Source organism: Pestalotiopsis fici (assembly GCF_000516985.1).
Source record: "Pestalotiopsis fici W106-1 unplaced genomic scaffold PFICI_Scf_2, whole genome shotgun sequence".
NCBI classification, from domain to species: domain Eukaryota; kingdom Fungi; phylum Ascomycota; class Sordariomycetes; order Amphisphaeriales; family Sporocadaceae; genus Pestalotiopsis; species Pestalotiopsis fici.
Window position 1 is genome coordinate 3,653,787 of NW_006917092.1, and position 19,039 is coordinate 3,672,825.

The 19,039-nt window shown below is 38.6% G+C and overlaps 3 protein-coding genes across 3 annotated transcripts; 2 read left to right on the forward strand and 1 right to left on the reverse strand.

The window, feature by feature from the left end:
- Window positions 1–1,740: 1,740 nt before the first annotated feature.
- PFICI_03307 (uncharacterized protein) lies at window positions 1,741–2,026 on the reverse strand (the record flags this gene model as incomplete). The annotated part of the gene is made up of 2 exons (XM_007831888.1): window positions 1,741–1,791; window positions 1,859–2,026. The coding sequence occupies 2 exons, from the start codon at window positions 2,024–2,026 to the stop codon at window positions 1,741–1,743; spliced, it is 219 nt and encodes a 72-aa protein (XP_007830079.1).
- A 2,814-nt stretch (window positions 2,027–4,840) lies between these two features.
- PFICI_03308 (uncharacterized protein) lies at window positions 4,841–6,563 on the forward strand (the record flags this gene model as incomplete). The annotated part of the gene is made up of 2 exons (XM_007831889.1): window positions 4,841–5,477; window positions 5,560–6,563. The coding sequence occupies 2 exons, from the start codon at window positions 4,841–4,843 to the stop codon at window positions 6,561–6,563; spliced, it is 1,641 nt and encodes a 546-aa protein (XP_007830080.1).
- A 1,085-nt stretch (window positions 6,564–7,648) lies between these two features.
- On the forward strand, window positions 7,649–8,494 carry PFICI_03309 (uncharacterized protein; the record flags this gene model as incomplete). The annotated part of the gene is made up of 1 exon (XM_007831890.1): window positions 7,649–8,494. One exon carries the CDS (start codon window positions 7,649–7,651, stop codon window positions 8,492–8,494), a length of 846 nt encoding a protein of 281 aa, XP_007830081.1.
- Window positions 8,495–19,039: the final 10,545 nt, after the last annotated feature.

Genomic DNA, 19,039 nt, shown 5'->3' on the forward strand with positions numbered 1-19,039 from the left:
CCCCTTCACATGTCGGCTCAGGTGAGAACTGGATAATCATACTGGATTATCAAAGAATATAGCACCACTATCACTTGCCCGATGGCGGAGGGGATTGAGACCAGTCACAACCACAACCAAACACTGGGTCCGGGGGTTATTCGTCATTAGCTCCATATATATCTATCCATGGTTCTCAGACCCTCTCTTACATCTGAACTTGGTCGTGGGGTTGCGTGTGCTGGACATGGGTTTTTCAACCGATATATCTCGCGTTTATACGCCGTGTAATTTACTGCGGAGCATTTGTGCCATTCTATCTTCGGCAGGCAAAGACATTCATATTCTGTGATCTGTTGAACGCACATGACTTTTTATGGGCTCGAAATTGCTTTGGTGGCGTTGATATGATGAAGTGTATTGCAGAATGAGGATGCGTCTTTGGTGAAAACTGACGACCTAGAAATGCTGATTAACCAAGATGAGCAGGTAAACTATTTCTCAGAAGGGACACGGGTCATACTCCATCATTTATATTTGAGCCCTCGAAGGCAGGAGCAAGCTGCTTGCGTCAGGAAGATTCGACTCGGACTTTTCTCAGATAGGTTCCAACTATTGAGGATTCGGTCGGACTTCTGTGAAAGCCTTTGTCCAATATTGACCGACTTCTTCCATTCCCTGACTGGCTTAAAGCATAAAATTGCAAAGCTACTGGTAGTACAACAAGGTCTTTCTGACAACTACATTGGTAAGTCGTTATGATGAACTATCTGCTCACCTTGACATGAGATCCAGTTTATCGCGATCGCCGAAAAGAACCTTGACCTAAACTAGGTACAAATTGGTGATTCCAAGCTATTGGGCGGCTTCATGTATATATATATATATATCAATCCATGTTCGGGGTGGATGCATACATGGACAAGGCTGACTCGATGGGTTCGTCAAGATAGGTAAGATATCAACAAAAGATTACTAAGGTTAGCTTGCATACGCTGCCTCGCCACGAAAGGCTGCGAAAGGATAAATACATATACTAGGTACCTTGTGGGCCTATGGGGGGTTTGAACCGCGAATTCTCCGATAACGTCTTGTGAAATGGAATTTCTCCCGAGAGAACACGCCTTAATCTGATCATCTATTTAAGTCCGAAGTCACACAGTTTTGAATTCAAGCAGAAAACAAGTCGATTTTCGGCAGCTACATACTTGATTGATACAGGAATCGTTAAGGCCTGGCTTAAAGTCCTCCCGCGTATTGGACTTCACCCGTAAGATCTAATTCTTATTCAAGCAACCCCGAATCTGTAACTGATAAAGCTGAATCTGATTAACAGAATGAATCCATGAACCTTGACGCCTTGACCTTGGGTTCCTAACACGCCCCAATTGGAATCCGCCCATCTCCATTAACGTTGTCCTCCGACAACTCCGACAACTTCGACGTACTGGAGTGCGTCGCTAACGTAGGTAACAATACGCTTATATTCATCCTTGATGCAAGGCTCAAACTCCTTGTGCATGTTGGCAGGCTCGATGTAGGGCTCCTCGCAGAAAGCGGTGGCAAGCTCAATACAACGCAACTAAGACGACATGTGATTAGTAACCATAGGGGCTTCGAGGAAATCAAGCAAATGAAGAAAGTGGCATGTGTTATCGTAATGTCAGATGAGACACTCATAATCCAGATGACCCAACAACGAAAAACACTCCACAGAGGATGGGGTTTGGGAGGAGACGCCATAGACCCCTTATGGAGTCATTAGACTTGAGACGTGTGGACTTTACTAACTTCAGCACTCTCCACGAGCTCCTGTATATTACTCTGTTAACTTGCGCTCAGAATTATTGTTGAGGGGTTCGAATCATATTTATCGTACCTTTGCGGAATTGAAGATCTCGTCATCTTTTGCTGCGACAGCTTGTGCAAGAGTAGTATTTGATAGGAGAGCTTGCCACGTGTCGTTGGCACGAGGTCGTTGACTCTTCGATGGAATGGCTATGGCGCCGAGCGCCAGCAAGGGGGTGAGAATCATGAAGTAAAGCATCGTGTATGCTCCTGTGATTATGCTTCTTGAGAGAGAAATTGAAAAGACAAGGATAAGGACGAGATGTAAAAACTGATCAAGCAGATCGGCAGAGGTAGAATACGCCTTTATAGAAGCATGACATGGAAGTTCGTAAGCCATCTCGCCGACCAGCTCCCAACCAGATTCCAGCCAGCTGCCTGCAGAGTCTGCCAAGAAATCATGAAATCATCTAAGCCATTACGAAGTCCCAAGTAAGGCGAATGCCCGGTACAACTGCAGACTTAATGCTACGGACTCGCCGCAGAGTTTTGCCATGAATTGGGTGTTCAATGGGATTTGGTTTCTTGTGAAAACAGCAATTCGGCTGCTCCACGCTACTGTCATGCGATTATCGGCATACGATGTAGTCAAAGACTACCTGGGTGGTTCTTTATACGCTGGTGTTTGGAGCATCCTGTACGTGGCACCTTGCTCGCCGCCCAATCCCTCCGGACGGCCGCCGAATATGGAGCCGTTGTCCTTGGTCCGTACCTCGCCAAAGGCCCGAATTAGAAAGTTTGTGAGTAAGTGAATAGGCGTACATTGCTTGACAGCATGCAGGTAAGTAAGAACTGGGTGATTGCGAATATGTTGCAATGTTGTTCAAGGACACGAGACTTTACATGATATAATTGGCTGATCATTCTGCAATGGAATTCTATCACTTTATAATTTGTTTAACCTTTTTGTTGTTTGGTCAAATGATCTCTACGGACCTCGCATGTCCCCGAATCCATCGTGTATGTGCCATTTCAAGAATACCGAATACGGAAGTTCAATCTACTACATATGCTCTTGTTTTACCTTGAACTCTGCAGCCAAGACCGACTGAGAGATTTCGGGGTTATCGGTCTTTGGGCTGCGGTGGACATCCTCGATTAGATGTCAATGTTTGAGGAATTTTTTTTTTTAAGGTCCTAATGCATGCAGGGACTGTGCTGTTTGTTGCCAGCCATTTGGTACGGTCGGGAAAAGGGTATTTGTTGGATCTTCTCCTTCGGAAGCTGTCAGCCTGATGTCATGTCATGGGTGCATACTGGGGAGCAGGCAAAATCATGTCAATCCAATAGGCGTCTTGAATCCTAAATGTGCCTGCAAACGTCAATCGAATCCTAGTGGAATGTGCAAGCATTATTATCTTAAAGCCAGGATTGTAGGACAGCTGAAAATAGCCAAATGACAACACGGGTTTCTTTGTCCCAAGTGGTCATCATATTGCCGTGAGCCATTGGAGGCGCGAGAGGGGGGCAAGGAGGGATTGGGTATTGGGTTTTGGGGGGCAGGCACTGAGACGCCGACGGCCTGGGTGATCGGCATTATTGATCCCCTTTGCCGTTCAGGTGCATGAACACTGTCCATCCTTGTTGAGGTGCGATGTGCAATCAAGATCAGATGTGCTTCGTCTACTCAAATACCGTGTTGTCGGAGAGCAGCGATCCATGACCTACGTAATAAATTACCTACCTACCAACTATGGGCCATCGATGGCAAAGCTGCATGCATCTGGGGGTGCCCCAGTCAGTGAGATCTGCCCGCAACAGCAGCTGCGATAATAAAGGCCATCGATGTGCTAAATGTAGTCCTAATAATGTTGGACACACGAAAACAACAAAATACTAACAGGGAACAGAAAAAAGGTGTTCAGGCTCGTACTCGGATAGTGTCAAATCTTTCATGCTAGTTTCAACGGTTCAAGTACTCTGTACGTACATGCGATTACGCCGGGCGGATCTAGGTAACACATAGCGCTGAATTTTTAGCAAGTCTTCCAGCTGACAGTAGGTATTGTAGCACACGACCTCCTTTGTTTTTGGCCCCCGAAACTCGTGACGCCAATCAAATGTCTTTTGTTGCAAAGAAAAGACGCCGCAGGTCGGCCTTTTGCGACAGACCATTGAATGGAATGCGCCCCCGTCCATCGAATCTCCTCGTCCTCGCGCAAAAGATGACCTGGCCTCTAGTTTCCTTCTTTCTCTCTTATTGAGGCGCTTCTATTTTTAAGACATAGGGATATATCTTGGATCCGATCCTCTTAAACGATAGCGCGCCCCCTATGTATGCTCAGCTGTAGAGCAACGAGGCAGCCTCAGTACTTTAGCCCTGTCTGCCGCCCTCCCATTCACTGCTGCTTTGGGGTCGGGCGGCCAGTTAATCAATCAATCATCAATCCTCATCCACTTTCATCTGCGTGCGACACGTGCCTCGTCTTGACAAATCAATCTTCAATGCCCTTTCCTGGCTGCCACTTGGGGGGGAAAGATATTAGTTTAATCACAGATAAAGAACAAAGTCCTTTTCTCCTTTGTGCGGTACGTGGTCCGCATTGTCCGTCCCACTCTGCCCACCTACTCTAGATACCTAACCTTCAAGGACCAGGTAACTATCGTAGCCCTGCTCGGCGACTTGGGGTCATTCCACCACCCAAGAGGGAAAAAAAAAATTAAAACCCCCCAGTGATCTAGAAACCCGGCATCCATACCGAAAACCTTGCCCCTAGCTGTTAAAACCGCATACCTATTATCTGTGCCCAGCACAAACGCCGAGTCTCCGGCTCGCCGATTTTCCTACCTTGAGCGAGCACCTACCTACATACCTAACCTACAGCGAAGTTGCGTCATTGCGCCCTACCACCCACCATTACCACATGACACACCTGCGAACGCCCAGCACTGCTACCAATAGCACCACCATCACCACCACCACTACCACCACCTCGACGCCGTGGCCCTCTCAGCAAGTGGGCGTCTTTCCCAGCGCTGCCCACACCGACTGGTGAGACGCCCGACCGTTATGATGGACTCCAAATCCTTCTCGTCGCGCTTTCGGCGCAACGGGCGAAAGGGTAACCGCGCTGCCTCGCCTGCCTCGCCTGCCTCGTCGTCCCCCGGGCCGTCGCCAGTTACTTCGACTGTTGTTGGTGGTGGTGCTGCTGCTACTGGCGGTGTTGGTGCAGATGTAACTGCCGATGACGACAATGCGAACAACCACCACTCGGCCTCTAAATCGAACTCCGCCCATCTTACGGCCAAGACGACAAACTCCCCTCCTGTCCTCACCATAACCACGACCACCGATACTACCGCGCGCCCTCAGACTGGCAACGGCAACGGCAACGGCGGTTCTTCGCCCAGCTTCTTCCGCCAGCCGAAGTCTCCCTTTAGCAAGAAGTTTCATTTCCCCAGCAGATCTTCGCACAAGCGCGCAAGATCTCCTGCGCCTGCCGCCCTGCCCCAGCCGACCTCGCCTGTGCTTGTGAAGCAAGATGCCATGTTGGATCACGAAATGATGTCACCTGGCAAGGGTGCTGCCGCTACGAGTCCAGTGCAGGTGAAAGGGGGGCGGGCACAAGGATCAGAGAAGAGGATTCATAAGTCGCAGCAGCAGCAGCAGTCTCCGAGGGTTCCCGCCTTCTTGAATATGTCCGAGCAGGGTACGCCGCATTTGTTATCTGTTTTCCCCCGTCGCTTAGGACCGGCGAGGACCGCGTGCTAACCGAGATATGTGTGTTACAGAAATTCTCCACAAGTACCAGGAAATCCAATGGAACGAGCGGAATCGCGTGCTGCAGTCCATAACGAATAGCTCTCCAACATTCAAATTTGCCCAAGTGGATGCGACATACCGTCCACTCGACCGGTATGGCAACATCCAGCCGTGGAACAATAATCGGGTCAAGCTGCAGGTTCCCGAGGGTAATGCCGACTACATCAACGCGTCGCCCATTGTTTTGCGGTCACCTCTAGCACCAGAGCAGCGCTCGCCGCACAAGTATATTGCCATGCAGGGGCCCACTGGCAGAACATCGGAGCACGTATGGCGCATGGTGGCGGAACAGATGGAGAGCCCGGCTGTCATGGTCATGCTTACCGAAACTCGCGAGAACAACATGGAAAAGTGCTTCCCATACTACCCACACAATGCGGATGAGTCGCTTGACATTGGAGAACACGATGAGTTCCAAGATGGATGGCGGGCGCAGGTCAAGTGTTTGGAGGTGGAAGAAAGAGCCGAGGGCGCAATCGAGATGCGAAAGCTGCAGGTCCAGGTCGATGGCAGGGAAGATGACATGGAGGTATGGCATTTGCTTTACAAAAAGTGGCCAGACTTTGGTGTTCCCTCCCTTGAAGACATTGGCTCTTTTCTGGATCTCATGGAACTATCCCGGGTCAAGAATGCCCACGAGGACAACCCGCGGATTGTCCATTGCTCCGCTGGTGTGGGACGGAGCGGGACTTTCATTGCATTGGAACATCTTTTGAGAGAGGTTGACTCGGGAGATTTGGAAAAGTACGATGAACATTACGGCGGCGAGGCATCGGATCTCGTCTTTGACACGGTGAATACGTTGAGGGAGCAGCGCAAGATGATGGTACAAGCGGAATCACAGTACCTCTTCATCTACAAAGTTCTCCGGAAGCGTTGGATGGAAAAGTACGGCCTCGAAGACGATCAAGGAGGCGAGCCAGCAGCAAAGCGGTTAGGAGTCGGAGCAGATCCCTTTGTGGAGGATGACTAGGGGCAAGTCTCTCGAAGGCGGCAACAGACTCCATCGCCCTTCAAACTGGCACGCCTTGTTGATCGCGGCGTCAATATCCAAACGCCGCTTCGACGTCGTCCCAAACATTACAGAGAGCGAACTTTGCCCAATACAGATTGAGGTATCCCATGACGCTCGGGGTCACTATCCTTCAGGAGTTCAGGTAGCTTATTTCGAGGACGACAGGCATAGATTCGGAAACAAATGGGGGAAAGGGGAGGGGGAAACCAGGGCATCTTTTTGGCTCCTTGAATAGGGCATGGCATGGAGCAGAAGAAAGGTATTAAGGATAGTGTACATGAGATGCGACGCTTTTGTATTTTTCCTTCAGCATTTTTGGCAGCATTGGTAGCATTGGCACGGGGGGTTTAAGTCTTTTCTGTGCCCGAGGCAGGTGGTCCCCTTGAGATACCCAAATTCGTTTGATAGATGATAGACACGGCACAAGTTCGATTTTGCGGACGTGTGCTGGTTTTACTTGCTTTGTTTCTTTTATAAATGTCACAAACAGGCATTGTAATTGCACGGGGAGTTCAATGCCGGCCACAAACTACGACATATATGCATGATGCTATGCAAGCTTTCGTAGACATGGTGAGATGAGAATATGACGAAAGAGATGTAGATCCTAGATCATGGAAGTTGTTATTGAATGCCAGAGAAAGCACTTGGAATATATATGGCATTCATGTAGTGTCACGCCTAGTAGGGCTACGTGAGGAAAACAGCTCACAATACCCCAACGACTGCCTACATACTTACCAAGCTCAACTGTTTATATACTCTTTACCCCACTGATGCTCCGTGACGCCATGATCTCGTCATCTGCAACTTATTTTCTTGACAAGCCGACAAGCTGAATGGGAGTGTACAGAAATTCTTCACCTGTGAGACTTACATTGAATTATCCTGAAGATCGAAGACCCCAACTCATATTGATGGTTTATTCAAGCCTATCGCAATTGTTCTGATTTGCTTGAATTTGCAGTACGGTCCTCCCGTTTCTCGTCCTGCAAGCTCACTATAAACATTGTTTGTACTCCTTCCGGAGAGAAGAAGCTCAAATGGCCTCACCCCATGCAAAGCCAGACCTGTTGGAGCTCGGCAACCGGCTGCTGGCTGATGGCCCGCACAAGACAATGGCGGCATCACGACGGGTCCGGATCCTGTTCAACGGCATCTACGTCGCCGACACCACGGATGCCCTCTTTGTCTGGGAGCATCCATACTACCCCTTTTACTACGTACCACTGGCTTCGTTTGCCCGCAGCGTTCTTCATGACTCCCACGACGACGGCCCGTTGAGCCTCATGGGACTGCACGTGCGCGGCCGCACTACGGACCGGGTCCTGGGCTTCAGCGCGAATCTGGCGGCGCACGGCGGCAAGGGCAGCAGTAGTGTGAGCCCGGCGGCCCGGCCGCTGGCGGGCTATGTGCGCGTCGAGTTTGGCGCCGCCGACGCCTGGTTCGAGGAGGACACGCGCATCTACGTGCACCCTAAAGACCCATTCAAGCGCATCGAGATCCTGTACTCGACGCGGCCCGTGGCCGTGTCCGTGGGCGGCGTCAAGGTGGCCGAGGCGGCGTCGTCCTGGCACCTCCACGAGACGGGCCTGCCCGTGCGCTACTACCTGCCGCCCACGGCCGTCCTGGACCCGGCGACCCTCCGGGACAGCAAGACGGAGACGCAGTGTCCGTACAAGGGCGTCGCTTCGTACTACGACATTGTCCTCGGGGCTGCAAAGGCTGGAGATGGTGAGGACAAGACGTTCAAGGACCTTGTGTGGTACTATCGCAACCCGACGCACGAGAGTGCGCTTATTGCTGGATACATTTGTTTTTACAACGAAAAGGTCGATATTGAGCTTGATGGTGTCAAGCTGGAGAGACCAAAGACAGTGTTCTCCTGACGTGATAGATTGTAATGAAGACTGAATGAGAGAAGCAGCTCTGCTACTCGTATGATTATCACCAGTGGAGCCAGCAGAAGAACGGAACCGAGATAACTTAGTACGTTATGGCACAAGTAAGCAATTTTGAATCTCAAGACTACGAAAGCATGTAATTTCAATTACGCGGGAATGAATGTGATGGTTATACCATATCGTTGGCACGAATCTCCACGAAACCACATAGAACCAAGAAGATGAGAAAACATAAATAAAAAGGTAGTTAATCTTCCTTGAGGCATTCTCACTAATGATGCTTCAAGCCATCATATCGGGCCGCTACTCATGGCTGGTGCCACATGCCCAGAAGCATAAAAGCGAGGGCATTAAGAAAGAACAAACTTCGCAATTCATCACCTCAAATTTTCATGATTCAACACGAATTGACCATGATATCTACCTACTCTAGATAAACTGCAAATCACACACGATTGCTTTTTAGCATGCGTGGAGCTTCACAAAGCCTACTAGATGTATCTTCACATGATGATATCAAGTAAATGAACACAACCAGTCGACGATCATTCGTTATTTGCCACAGAACCATGAGTCTAGGATTTCTCAGTATTGGTGCGTTCCATGCGGCTGGACTAGGGCATATCTCAATACAGACATTCGTACATTCATAACACGAGTCAAAAGCCTGCATATTTTTCACAATAACTAGGTGTTTGATAAGAGAAACATGCTTTGTCTGCACCCCGCCGCGCAAATCTTGTGCTGGCTGCAGAGCATTCCTGTGTGTAACAAATGGACTGAACCAGCCTCCCAAAGCTACGTATCGATGCTGCTCTGATACGCCAAAGCTTCCCTTTGGCTAGAGCATGATACCAAGACCTGATCTTGGCGGGTGCATGTCTAACGCCAAATCCAAGGCTGGGCAGAGGGCTGGCGGGGAATGCGGTCAAAGATCAAGAAAACCTGGAGTACGTGTGGAGTAGCGGAAGAATAACCCGAGCGGCTGAGTTCAACGGCTGAGGGTATTGGTCCGACGCTATCTTCCCTGCTAATTGGGATATTTCCCGTTCCTGAAATTCCTTCTGGTGTGCAAAATAGGCAAGCAAGTCATGCCGTGCTGACATGTCAGGCTGATAGAGTCGGACATACTCCGCCAAACTTGGAGCTACACAAGTTGAATATGGTCATGGATATGCAAGGGGCCTCGATCCGAGCACTGGCCGCAGCTCAGAATAGAAACAATAGAGCTGCATTGAGTCGTCATGAACGACCCATTTGTGACAACAAGTAGCAACAACAGCAGCACCTAGCCTTTCACGGCTCACTGCTTTCAGCCGAGAACCTCTTTAGGGTTCTGGAATAGCAGACACGGCAGAGGACTTGCAGAAAATGGCGGTAGAGTTACAAAAGGCATACCATTGTTCTCCCAGTTTGGATACATGGTTACATCCTATTCCGTGCGCAACACGTGCTGTACGTATGATGCACCCGGGAAACCTGCAAAGCAGTGTGTGTGCAACGCAACCCACCCGTGCTAACGCACCCCGGAATATCACTCCTCGGCGGATACTGGTGCATATCGAACCGTAGAATTAGGGTGTATCTGGTCTGAAGAAGTGCTGGCTGATCGGCGCGGATGACGTCTAGACTCGGATGGAACTGGCAGAGACTTCCTGGTGCCTTGGATGTTGACAAGAACTCTTTTCCCACTGGGATCATTGCCTTTACAGTATTCTCAACAAGAGGGGGAGAAGAAAGGCTCACCTATCGACGATCCGGTGCGCGTTGGGCGGTAGAGCTTAGATGACTGACTTTGGGAGCTCGGTCAGTATCGGAAATCTCCGTGCTATCAATCCCTTCTGGACGTCGTGATAGAATGCAGTTCAGCGCTTTGACGACAAGGGTTGGGAAAGCTGTATGTTACATCCCTGGAGGCCACGCGAGAGTTCGCTGATAGGCTCACTGTGACAGCATTGCTTTCCATTTAGCACTCTGGAAGCCGAACTTGAGAAGATAAGGATGCATGATCGGCCAATGCAATCAAAGCATCCGGGAGGTTGATCATGATGATCCGTCAAGAATCTCATCCCTTTGTTTCACCGTGCTGCCCAGCAGACGGGCTTTGTCCATGGCTGGAGCTAAAAATCCATGCGCTCGGGGGTCACAGATCAGAAGCCTGATAGGGCCGCATATATGGTTGGGAATGGCGCAAGGGCTATCAATCACACCGTGGCCTTAACAGGTGGGATATATCATTCCAGACCCATATGGATGCTGGGGATAAGCTTCTGGAAGGTTTCTGAATGAAGAGACCTTGTCAGTGTGAGGAGATTGGCCATACTCCCGCCCCTGGGGAACGGAACAACCCCCATACAGTGTTCTCGGTCACATTCATGCATCCGAAGCATGCCTTGATGCACAGATGACTGCGTATGATCTGACAATGGTTGTTGCTGTTATATAAGACGACGGGTCGTCACCTGGCTGGTGCGCACTGCGGACGGATTTACGGCTTTGGCGTCTTTTCTCTCTCTCTCTCTCTCTCTCTCTCTCACAGACACACATACACTGCGACTATCAGTGAGGGCAAATTGCCATTTTTGGTAATTTTGGCCCCTAAAAGGGATATCTCAGGAGGGAAACCCTCTCCCGGAAAAAGGCCGAAAAGGGCCGATAAGGGCCGTAAAGGCATTTTGGAAGGCAATTAAAGGGACCTTTTAATTTTAGAGGGTATTTCGAAGGCATCGGGAGGAACGGTCCCTTTAAGCGCGATAAAGGCGGGTATTTATTGCTATTATATAATATTAAAAAGGGTATTTAGAATTAATACGAATAAATTTAGCTTTAAATATATTTATCCGTATAATTATAATATTTATTAAACGTAATAAATTAATAATTAAAATTTAAGCCTAATTTATTTAAGCGATTTATTTTTATTTTACGGCGTTACCCTTCCCCGATTATAGCGGGCTAAAGGTATATTAACTAATTATAATAATCGGTATTTACCGTAAAATAAAATTAAGCGCATAAAATAAAATTTCCTAAATATAGCGTAATCGCATTTTATAAATTATATTTTAAAATTTAATAAAATGCGAAAATAACTATAAAAAAATAATAAATAAGTAATATTATTTATTAAATAAATAGCTTAATATTTAATTATTATTATCGTTATTATAGCGTTAGCGGGCTAAATTAGCGTTTGCCGCAATTATATATTATAATATATTAATTAATTAAAATAAACCTTTTTTTTAATATATAATCAGGCCTAGCCAGCTAAATTACGCGTTTTTAAAAAAAGCTTTTTTTATTTAATTAATATTATACCTAAAGCATATTATTATATATTTAGGTATATTTTTATTTATTATTATTAAAAAACCTAGCTAATTTACTAATATATAAAATAAAATATAAAATTAAATTAATTTAAATTAATTATTACCGATAATTACCCGGGCCGCAAATTAGGCCCGAAAAATAAACTAAAGTTAATTTTATAATATTATAATTATAAATTTATATAAAAAACTAATATAAATAAATTATTATATATAAAGCATATAATTATAAACCCCGTTTATATTAATATATTTTCGAATATTAAAAATATATAATTAAGCGTTTTTATTCGACGCCTAAAAAATAAATATTAAATATCCAATTAATCGCCTAAAAAATAAAATAATAATACCGAATATTAAGCAAAATAAATCGAGGATTATTATAAAAAAACCCGCGATATTCGTTTATAATAAAATAATTTAAACCTTTTATTAATTTTTTATTATAATTTCCTTTAATTTCAGTAATATTAATACTTAATATTTAAATTAAAATAGCTAATTATAGCCTTCCCTAATATAGCGCGGGAATTAAATCTAAATAACTTTTTAATAAATTATAACCTATTATTTATCCCTTTTAGTTAACCCTTTTCTAAAAATATTATAAAAGCCTCGAATTTATAGCGGAATTAAAAAAAAAAGCAGGAAAATAAAGCTGCTACCGCTTAACGGGTAAATAAACTATACCGTTTAAAACCTAAAAAAATAATTATTAAAATTATAAAAAGCGGAAAAAAAAAATTAAAAAAGGAACGCGCCGCCGTAGCTAATAAGGAAAGCGAATTAAAAAATAGGTCGGCGATTTACGAATAAAAACGATTCCTAACTAAAAACCGCAAAAAAAAAGGCCAAAAAAGGCAAAATTATTACTGGGTCCAAAAATTCCGAAAACGCCACCGCTTTTTTATTTACAATTAAACCTTAAAATAAGCTATATACGCTTTTTTATTAAGCTAAAAAATAATTATAAAATCCGGATATACCGCTATATTAAAAAAATATTATCGAGCTTAAAAAGCTTTTTAAAAAAACCAAATAAAAAGCATATATTATCCGTAAAAAAATCGCGTTTGCGACCGAAAAGCTGCGGCAAATTAAAGCTAATATTATAAAAATCGAAAAAGCACTAACGATTTATTAAAACCTCCGCGAATAATAATACGTAAATTTATTCCGTTATTTTCCCGCTAAGCTATTATATAAAAAGCTAGTAAAATAAATATTAACCGCCGCGCGGTATATATAAAAAATAAAAACGAATTTAATTATTACGTAATTAGTTTTTTATTAAAAATTAATTTAAATAGCTAAAATAAATTAATTTAAATTAATTTAGTTAGCCGCTAATCCGAGTTTAATAAAGGATAAAAACGGTAATATTAGCAAAAACTTATAAATAACCTTCTAAATCGACCTACGACTTATATATTATTTAAAATAAATTATATTTTTATACGGATTTTAGGTTTATTATTTTCCTTTTATTATATATATAAATATATATTTTTTTAATATAAATTATTATTTAGCTATTTTTAAAGCCTTAAATCCGGCCTAGGAAATCCGATTACTCCGTTTTCGCTTTATTTAATAAATTTTAACGCTAAAATTAATATTTTTTATTATATTTATTTTAATAGCTATTTATAATTTTTTATTTAAATAAAATATAGGAAGCTTTACGCTTTAAATAATAAATATAGCTTAATATTATTTAGGTATTATATAAACTAAAATTTATTTTCCGTTTATATATATAGCTTAATTTAAATAAAATTTTCTTTTTATTATCGCTATAATTTAAAAAATTCGTTTCGCTCTTTATTTTAAATTCTTAAATTCGGCTTTAAAACTATATACCGATCTAATTATCTCTAATTATACGTCCCCGGACCTTAGTAGCAATATATTCCGGTCCGCGCTGGTTCGTGGTTTTTTCGTATACTTATTTTTTTATTATATTATATTATAAAACTACTATTTTTATTTTATACCTTTTTAAATTATAACCGAAAAGCTTTTTAGCCGCTTTTTATTTAAAATATTTTTCGGTTTTATTTATTATTAGCTAATCGCTTTTAAATAATATTCTTTAGCGTTTTTAATTTAAATAATTTACCGTTTGCTTATTATTTTTCGAAATAGCTTATTCCGGCGGGCTTAACCTAATAAAAATTTCTAATAAAGCTAAAATCGGTTATTTTATAATTATTGCTAATATTATTATATTAATTAACTAAAACGGGATTTTAAAATTACGTATACCGATCGATTTAATACCAGCTAAAAAATATTTTTATACCGAACTAAATTTATCCCGGTTATATATCGTTTATAATACGGCCGATATTATAATATTAGACCTTAAAGCTCGCCGAATTTAATTTTTTCGACGAATACCCGAGGTTAAAATATTATAGTTTTACGTTTAAAATCGTTACGGGGAGTTTTATGATTACCGCTTTAAAAAATTTTAGCTTATTAAAAAAAACGATATTATACCTCGCTTTATTTTATTATTTTTATCCGATATATAAAAATAATATATTATATACCTAAAAAATAATTTTATTAAAAGCAAAATTTTTATATTTTTTTATTAATATAAATTTTTAAAGCGTTACGTTCGGAAATAGCTTCGGAATAATAAAAAATACCCGTTATACCGGCATAATATTTTATTGCCTTATTATAAATTTAATATCCCGTTTATATACCGTATAATTAATAATTTAGCATATATTAGCGATACCGTAAAGCACGCGGCGAAAAAATAACTGCTTTCGGCGGCGGTATAGCGCGCTATACGCGAAATCTGCTTCGCAAATAGCAAATTCCGTAAAGCAAAAAATATTTATAATAAATATAAAAAACGAATAAATATATTAAAATAAAATTTTATATCGTTATAATAAATAACCGATTTATTAATTTTTTTTAAAAAAGCTAAAAAGCGATTAGAATTAACTATTATAAAGCTAATAAGCGTAATAAAAATTATATAAAAAATAAAAATAAACGTAAAACGATTTGCTAAATTTTACGAATTATATTAATAGCGGGATTAATTAGCCTATAATAAACTCGCTAAATATTACGGATATAAATAGCGTTTATACGAAAAATAATTAATATAACGCAATTTATTAAATATTTATAATATCCTAATTTAATATATTTTAAAGGTTTTAATTATCGTTATCGTTATCGTTATCGCCGGCTTTTATTATATTAAAAAATAGCACCGGGATATTATTATTATAACTATTACCGTTATAATCCTTTTCCTCCTTTTTTTTATTTTTTATTATTTACGATTATTATTTTTTAGTCGTCTTCCGCCTTTTTTATTATAATTAATAGCCGTAAATTTTATTACGTTTTTTATAAAAAATCGTCCTATTATACGGCCGTTATAACGCGTAATTATTTTAGCCGCTCCGCGTTTATCGGACGGATAAATATAAAAACCCTTTAATTTAAAAAGGACTTCGTTTCGTAAACCTACGGCTTTAAATTTTTATTATTATCGTTATTAGGTATTTTTTTTTATTAGCTAAATCGCCCGTTTATTTTTATTTAAAATATATATTATTAGAATATTTTGCCCGGTTGCCGTTATAAATATAATTAGCGTATCCTTTTTTACCTATATAAACGTTTTATAAATTTTTTTTTTCGGCGTAACGAAAATATTTTTGCTTCGAAAAAATAGCAAAAATTTGCAATAGCGCTATTTTTAAATTTTTATTGCTAAACGGGACCGAATAAGGGAAATTAAAGTTTTTTTTGCAGTTAATCCGGTTTTTTTTATATTTTAGCGGTTTTTAAACCGGCTTATTTAATAGCTAAATTAATAATATCGCCGTCGGCAATTTATTTAAAATAAAATATTTATTTTAAATAGATTTATATTTATATTATACGGCTTCCTACGCAATCTAATATTTTATATATTATTAGCTATATATTTTTTTATTTACCGTTATATTTATTTTATTATATACCTTAGGTAAATTCGTCGTCTTTTTTATTTTTTTTTTATTTTTGCTTTTTCTTTATTTCTTTTTTTTTTTTTTTAAATTTAATACGGCATTTTTAAAAGGCGCTAGCTGCTTCGGCAAGGAAGGTACGTTATATAGGTCTTTACGACCCGTGTTAGCATTTATAATAGCTTTTTTTTTCTTTTTTTTTGCGTAACGATATAATAAAATAATAATCGGGTAATAATAACGTTTCTTTATTATATACGTACGCATACTAATTTAACTGTTTTATAATTGCGTTAATTAAATTATTATTTATAATAAATTATTATTAGTAATTATTTTTAATTTTTAAATATAAAATATATAAAGGCACGATACGATTTTAATAACCCGTCCTAAATTAAATAAAATATTTATAAAAATAAAAATATTATATTAAAAATTTATAATTATAGCCTTTTACGTAATTACCCTATTATAATTTAATAATCTCCGATAATAACTATTATAATACGATAATAAAAATCCTTAATAAAATCTTACCTCGGCGTTATTATAAAAATAAAAGCGGCCGTATTTAATACGCATTAATAGCTAAAAATACTATAAAAATTACGTTAATTTTAAAAATAATAATATATAATAAAATATTTATATATTAGGTCCGAAACCTAAAATTTAAATATATTTTTTATAAATAAAAAAACGGTAATAGGCTTATTTAAATTTTTGCTATTTTAAATACGAAAATTCTTATTTTTTTTTATTTTTATCCTTTCGCCGGGAATTATACGTTAATTTATTATTATTTTTATTTAATTTTAAATATTATTTTTTATTTAAAATTTTAAAAGCTCGAATCGTATTTAATTATTATAATAAAAAAAATTTTTAGGCGTAACGCTTTAAATTTAATACCCCCGAATATCCTAATTTATATATATAAAATAGCGCTTTAACCGTTTATTAATTTTATATTTTTAGCCGATTTAAGCCTTTATAAAACCGAGCCGGAATATATATTCCGATTTTTTAGCGATAATTAATACGCTAAAAAATCGGCGTATTATTATAAAATTGCTATCGCTAAATTTAACGAATATTTTAACGCTATTATATAATCGCTTATCGCGGCGCGCGGCAATTATTTAGCAATTTTTTTAGCCGGCTAAGCGAAAATTATATTAAATTTTTTTTTTATAAATATTAATAATTTATATTATATTAAAAAAAATTTTTTTTAAGCGTTTAAACGTTTTTAACCGCGTAATAACTAATAATTTTTAATATTTAAGCTAAATATTATACGCGAATATTAAATATAGCAAAAATTTTTAATAGCTTTTCGGCGCTACGTTAGGTATTTTTTATTAGCGCGGTAAAAACCCGGTATATACCCGATAAAAAGCCGCCGAGATTATATTTTAAATATTACGTAAAGTTCCCGCTCGGAAGCTTTACGTAATAATGCTACCGGAAATTTAAAGCGACGGCTATTACGATATCCCGTCCGTAAAATAAATTATTAAAAATAGGTTTTTAAACCGTAGGCCTGTCGCGATCGTATTATTAATTACCGATTTTATAAAATCGTTCCGGACGTCGAAAACGCTTAAGTTTTTCGAAGGCTGTTTTTATTCCTATTACGCCGCTACTTATAACGTTTTAAAATACGCATAAATTAATAAAATTTATAATATCGCGCGGAAACTCCGGCGTTTTTTATTATAAAGCGGCGTTCCTTCGGTATAAAAAATCGGTATTTTAATTAGTATTTTTTTTTAATACCGGATTAAATAATAAACAAATTAATATATTTATCGCTTTTTTCGATTTCCGAACCGTTATTTTTTAATAATTAACCGATTTTATTTTATAATAATAAAAAATCAAAATTCGACGGTTAATACTAGTATTTTTTTTTTGCTAGCGTATTTTTAATTTAAATATTTGTTTTTTTTTAGGCGAAAATAGGTTTTTACTATTATTTTATATATTTATAAAGCGATAATTTAGCCTAAGGCTTAATTTAAATTTTATTTGCGTTATTTATTTTAATTTTTTACGTTTTCCGGGCAGGCAAAAATTTTCCGCGCTAAATTACGAAAATTTCCCCGATTTGCTTAAAAATTTTAATATAAGCCTTTATACGGTTTATATTATTTTTTAGCGGTTTATTATTAATATAATTAAATAAATTAATAAAAATATACGTTTAGGAATTTATAAAAAAGCCGAAATAATATTATTAGTTATAAAATAATATAATAAAAGCAAATTATTTATTAAATAAATACCTAAAACCGTTTATATAATTTATATCCGGTATTTAATTAGCTACGTTAAAATACGCTTTTTAAGCCTTAATTTAAAATCGCTAGGCGTAATTATCGGTATCGTATAATATTCCTTTTTTTTTTTATTATTAAATTGCAAAAAAAGGGGAAGGGGTACGCTATATATTACTAATATCTAAATTCGTTTATTATAATTTATTACGTATTAAAGTAATTTTTATAAAATATTTAGCTTTAAGCTTTATATTCTGCTTTTTAATATTTAAATTATCCTAATTTAAAGCAATTAATTAAGCATTTATATTTAATTAATTATTTTAATTAGGGAAAAAACCGTAATATTTATAGGTATAAAAGGAATTCCCGCTTTTAATTTATACCTAACCTTCTTTTTTTTTTTTATTATATATTTATTATTAGTTTATTACCTTTAATTATCGTAAGTTTTTTTTTTTTTTAAATTTTTTTTTTCTTTAAGCTTTATTTTCTTTTTTAAGCTTTATTCTTTTTTTTAAACTTTATTTTCTTTTCTTTTTAGTATTTATCGTTAACGCTTTTAAAATGCTAAAAAATAAAATAACCTTTAAAAAAACGAATAAAACCTTTAAGTCCGTAGGAGGCTTTATTATATTTATTTTTGCTTTTAATCGTTTGGCTTAACGCTTATTTAGCCGTAAACCTTTTATTCCTGCTATACCTTACGTTTTTAACTTTAATATTAAAATTCCTTAATCCGGCTTTATAGGTCCCTAATAGCTTTTTTCCGGTAGTCCTTATATTCCTATTTTTTTTTAAAGTTCGCTTTAGGATTATTAAAACCTTTAATAATATTAAAACTAAATAGCTTTTTAGGGCTATAATAGCTTTTTTTAATATTAGATTAGCTATTAGCAAATAGCTTTT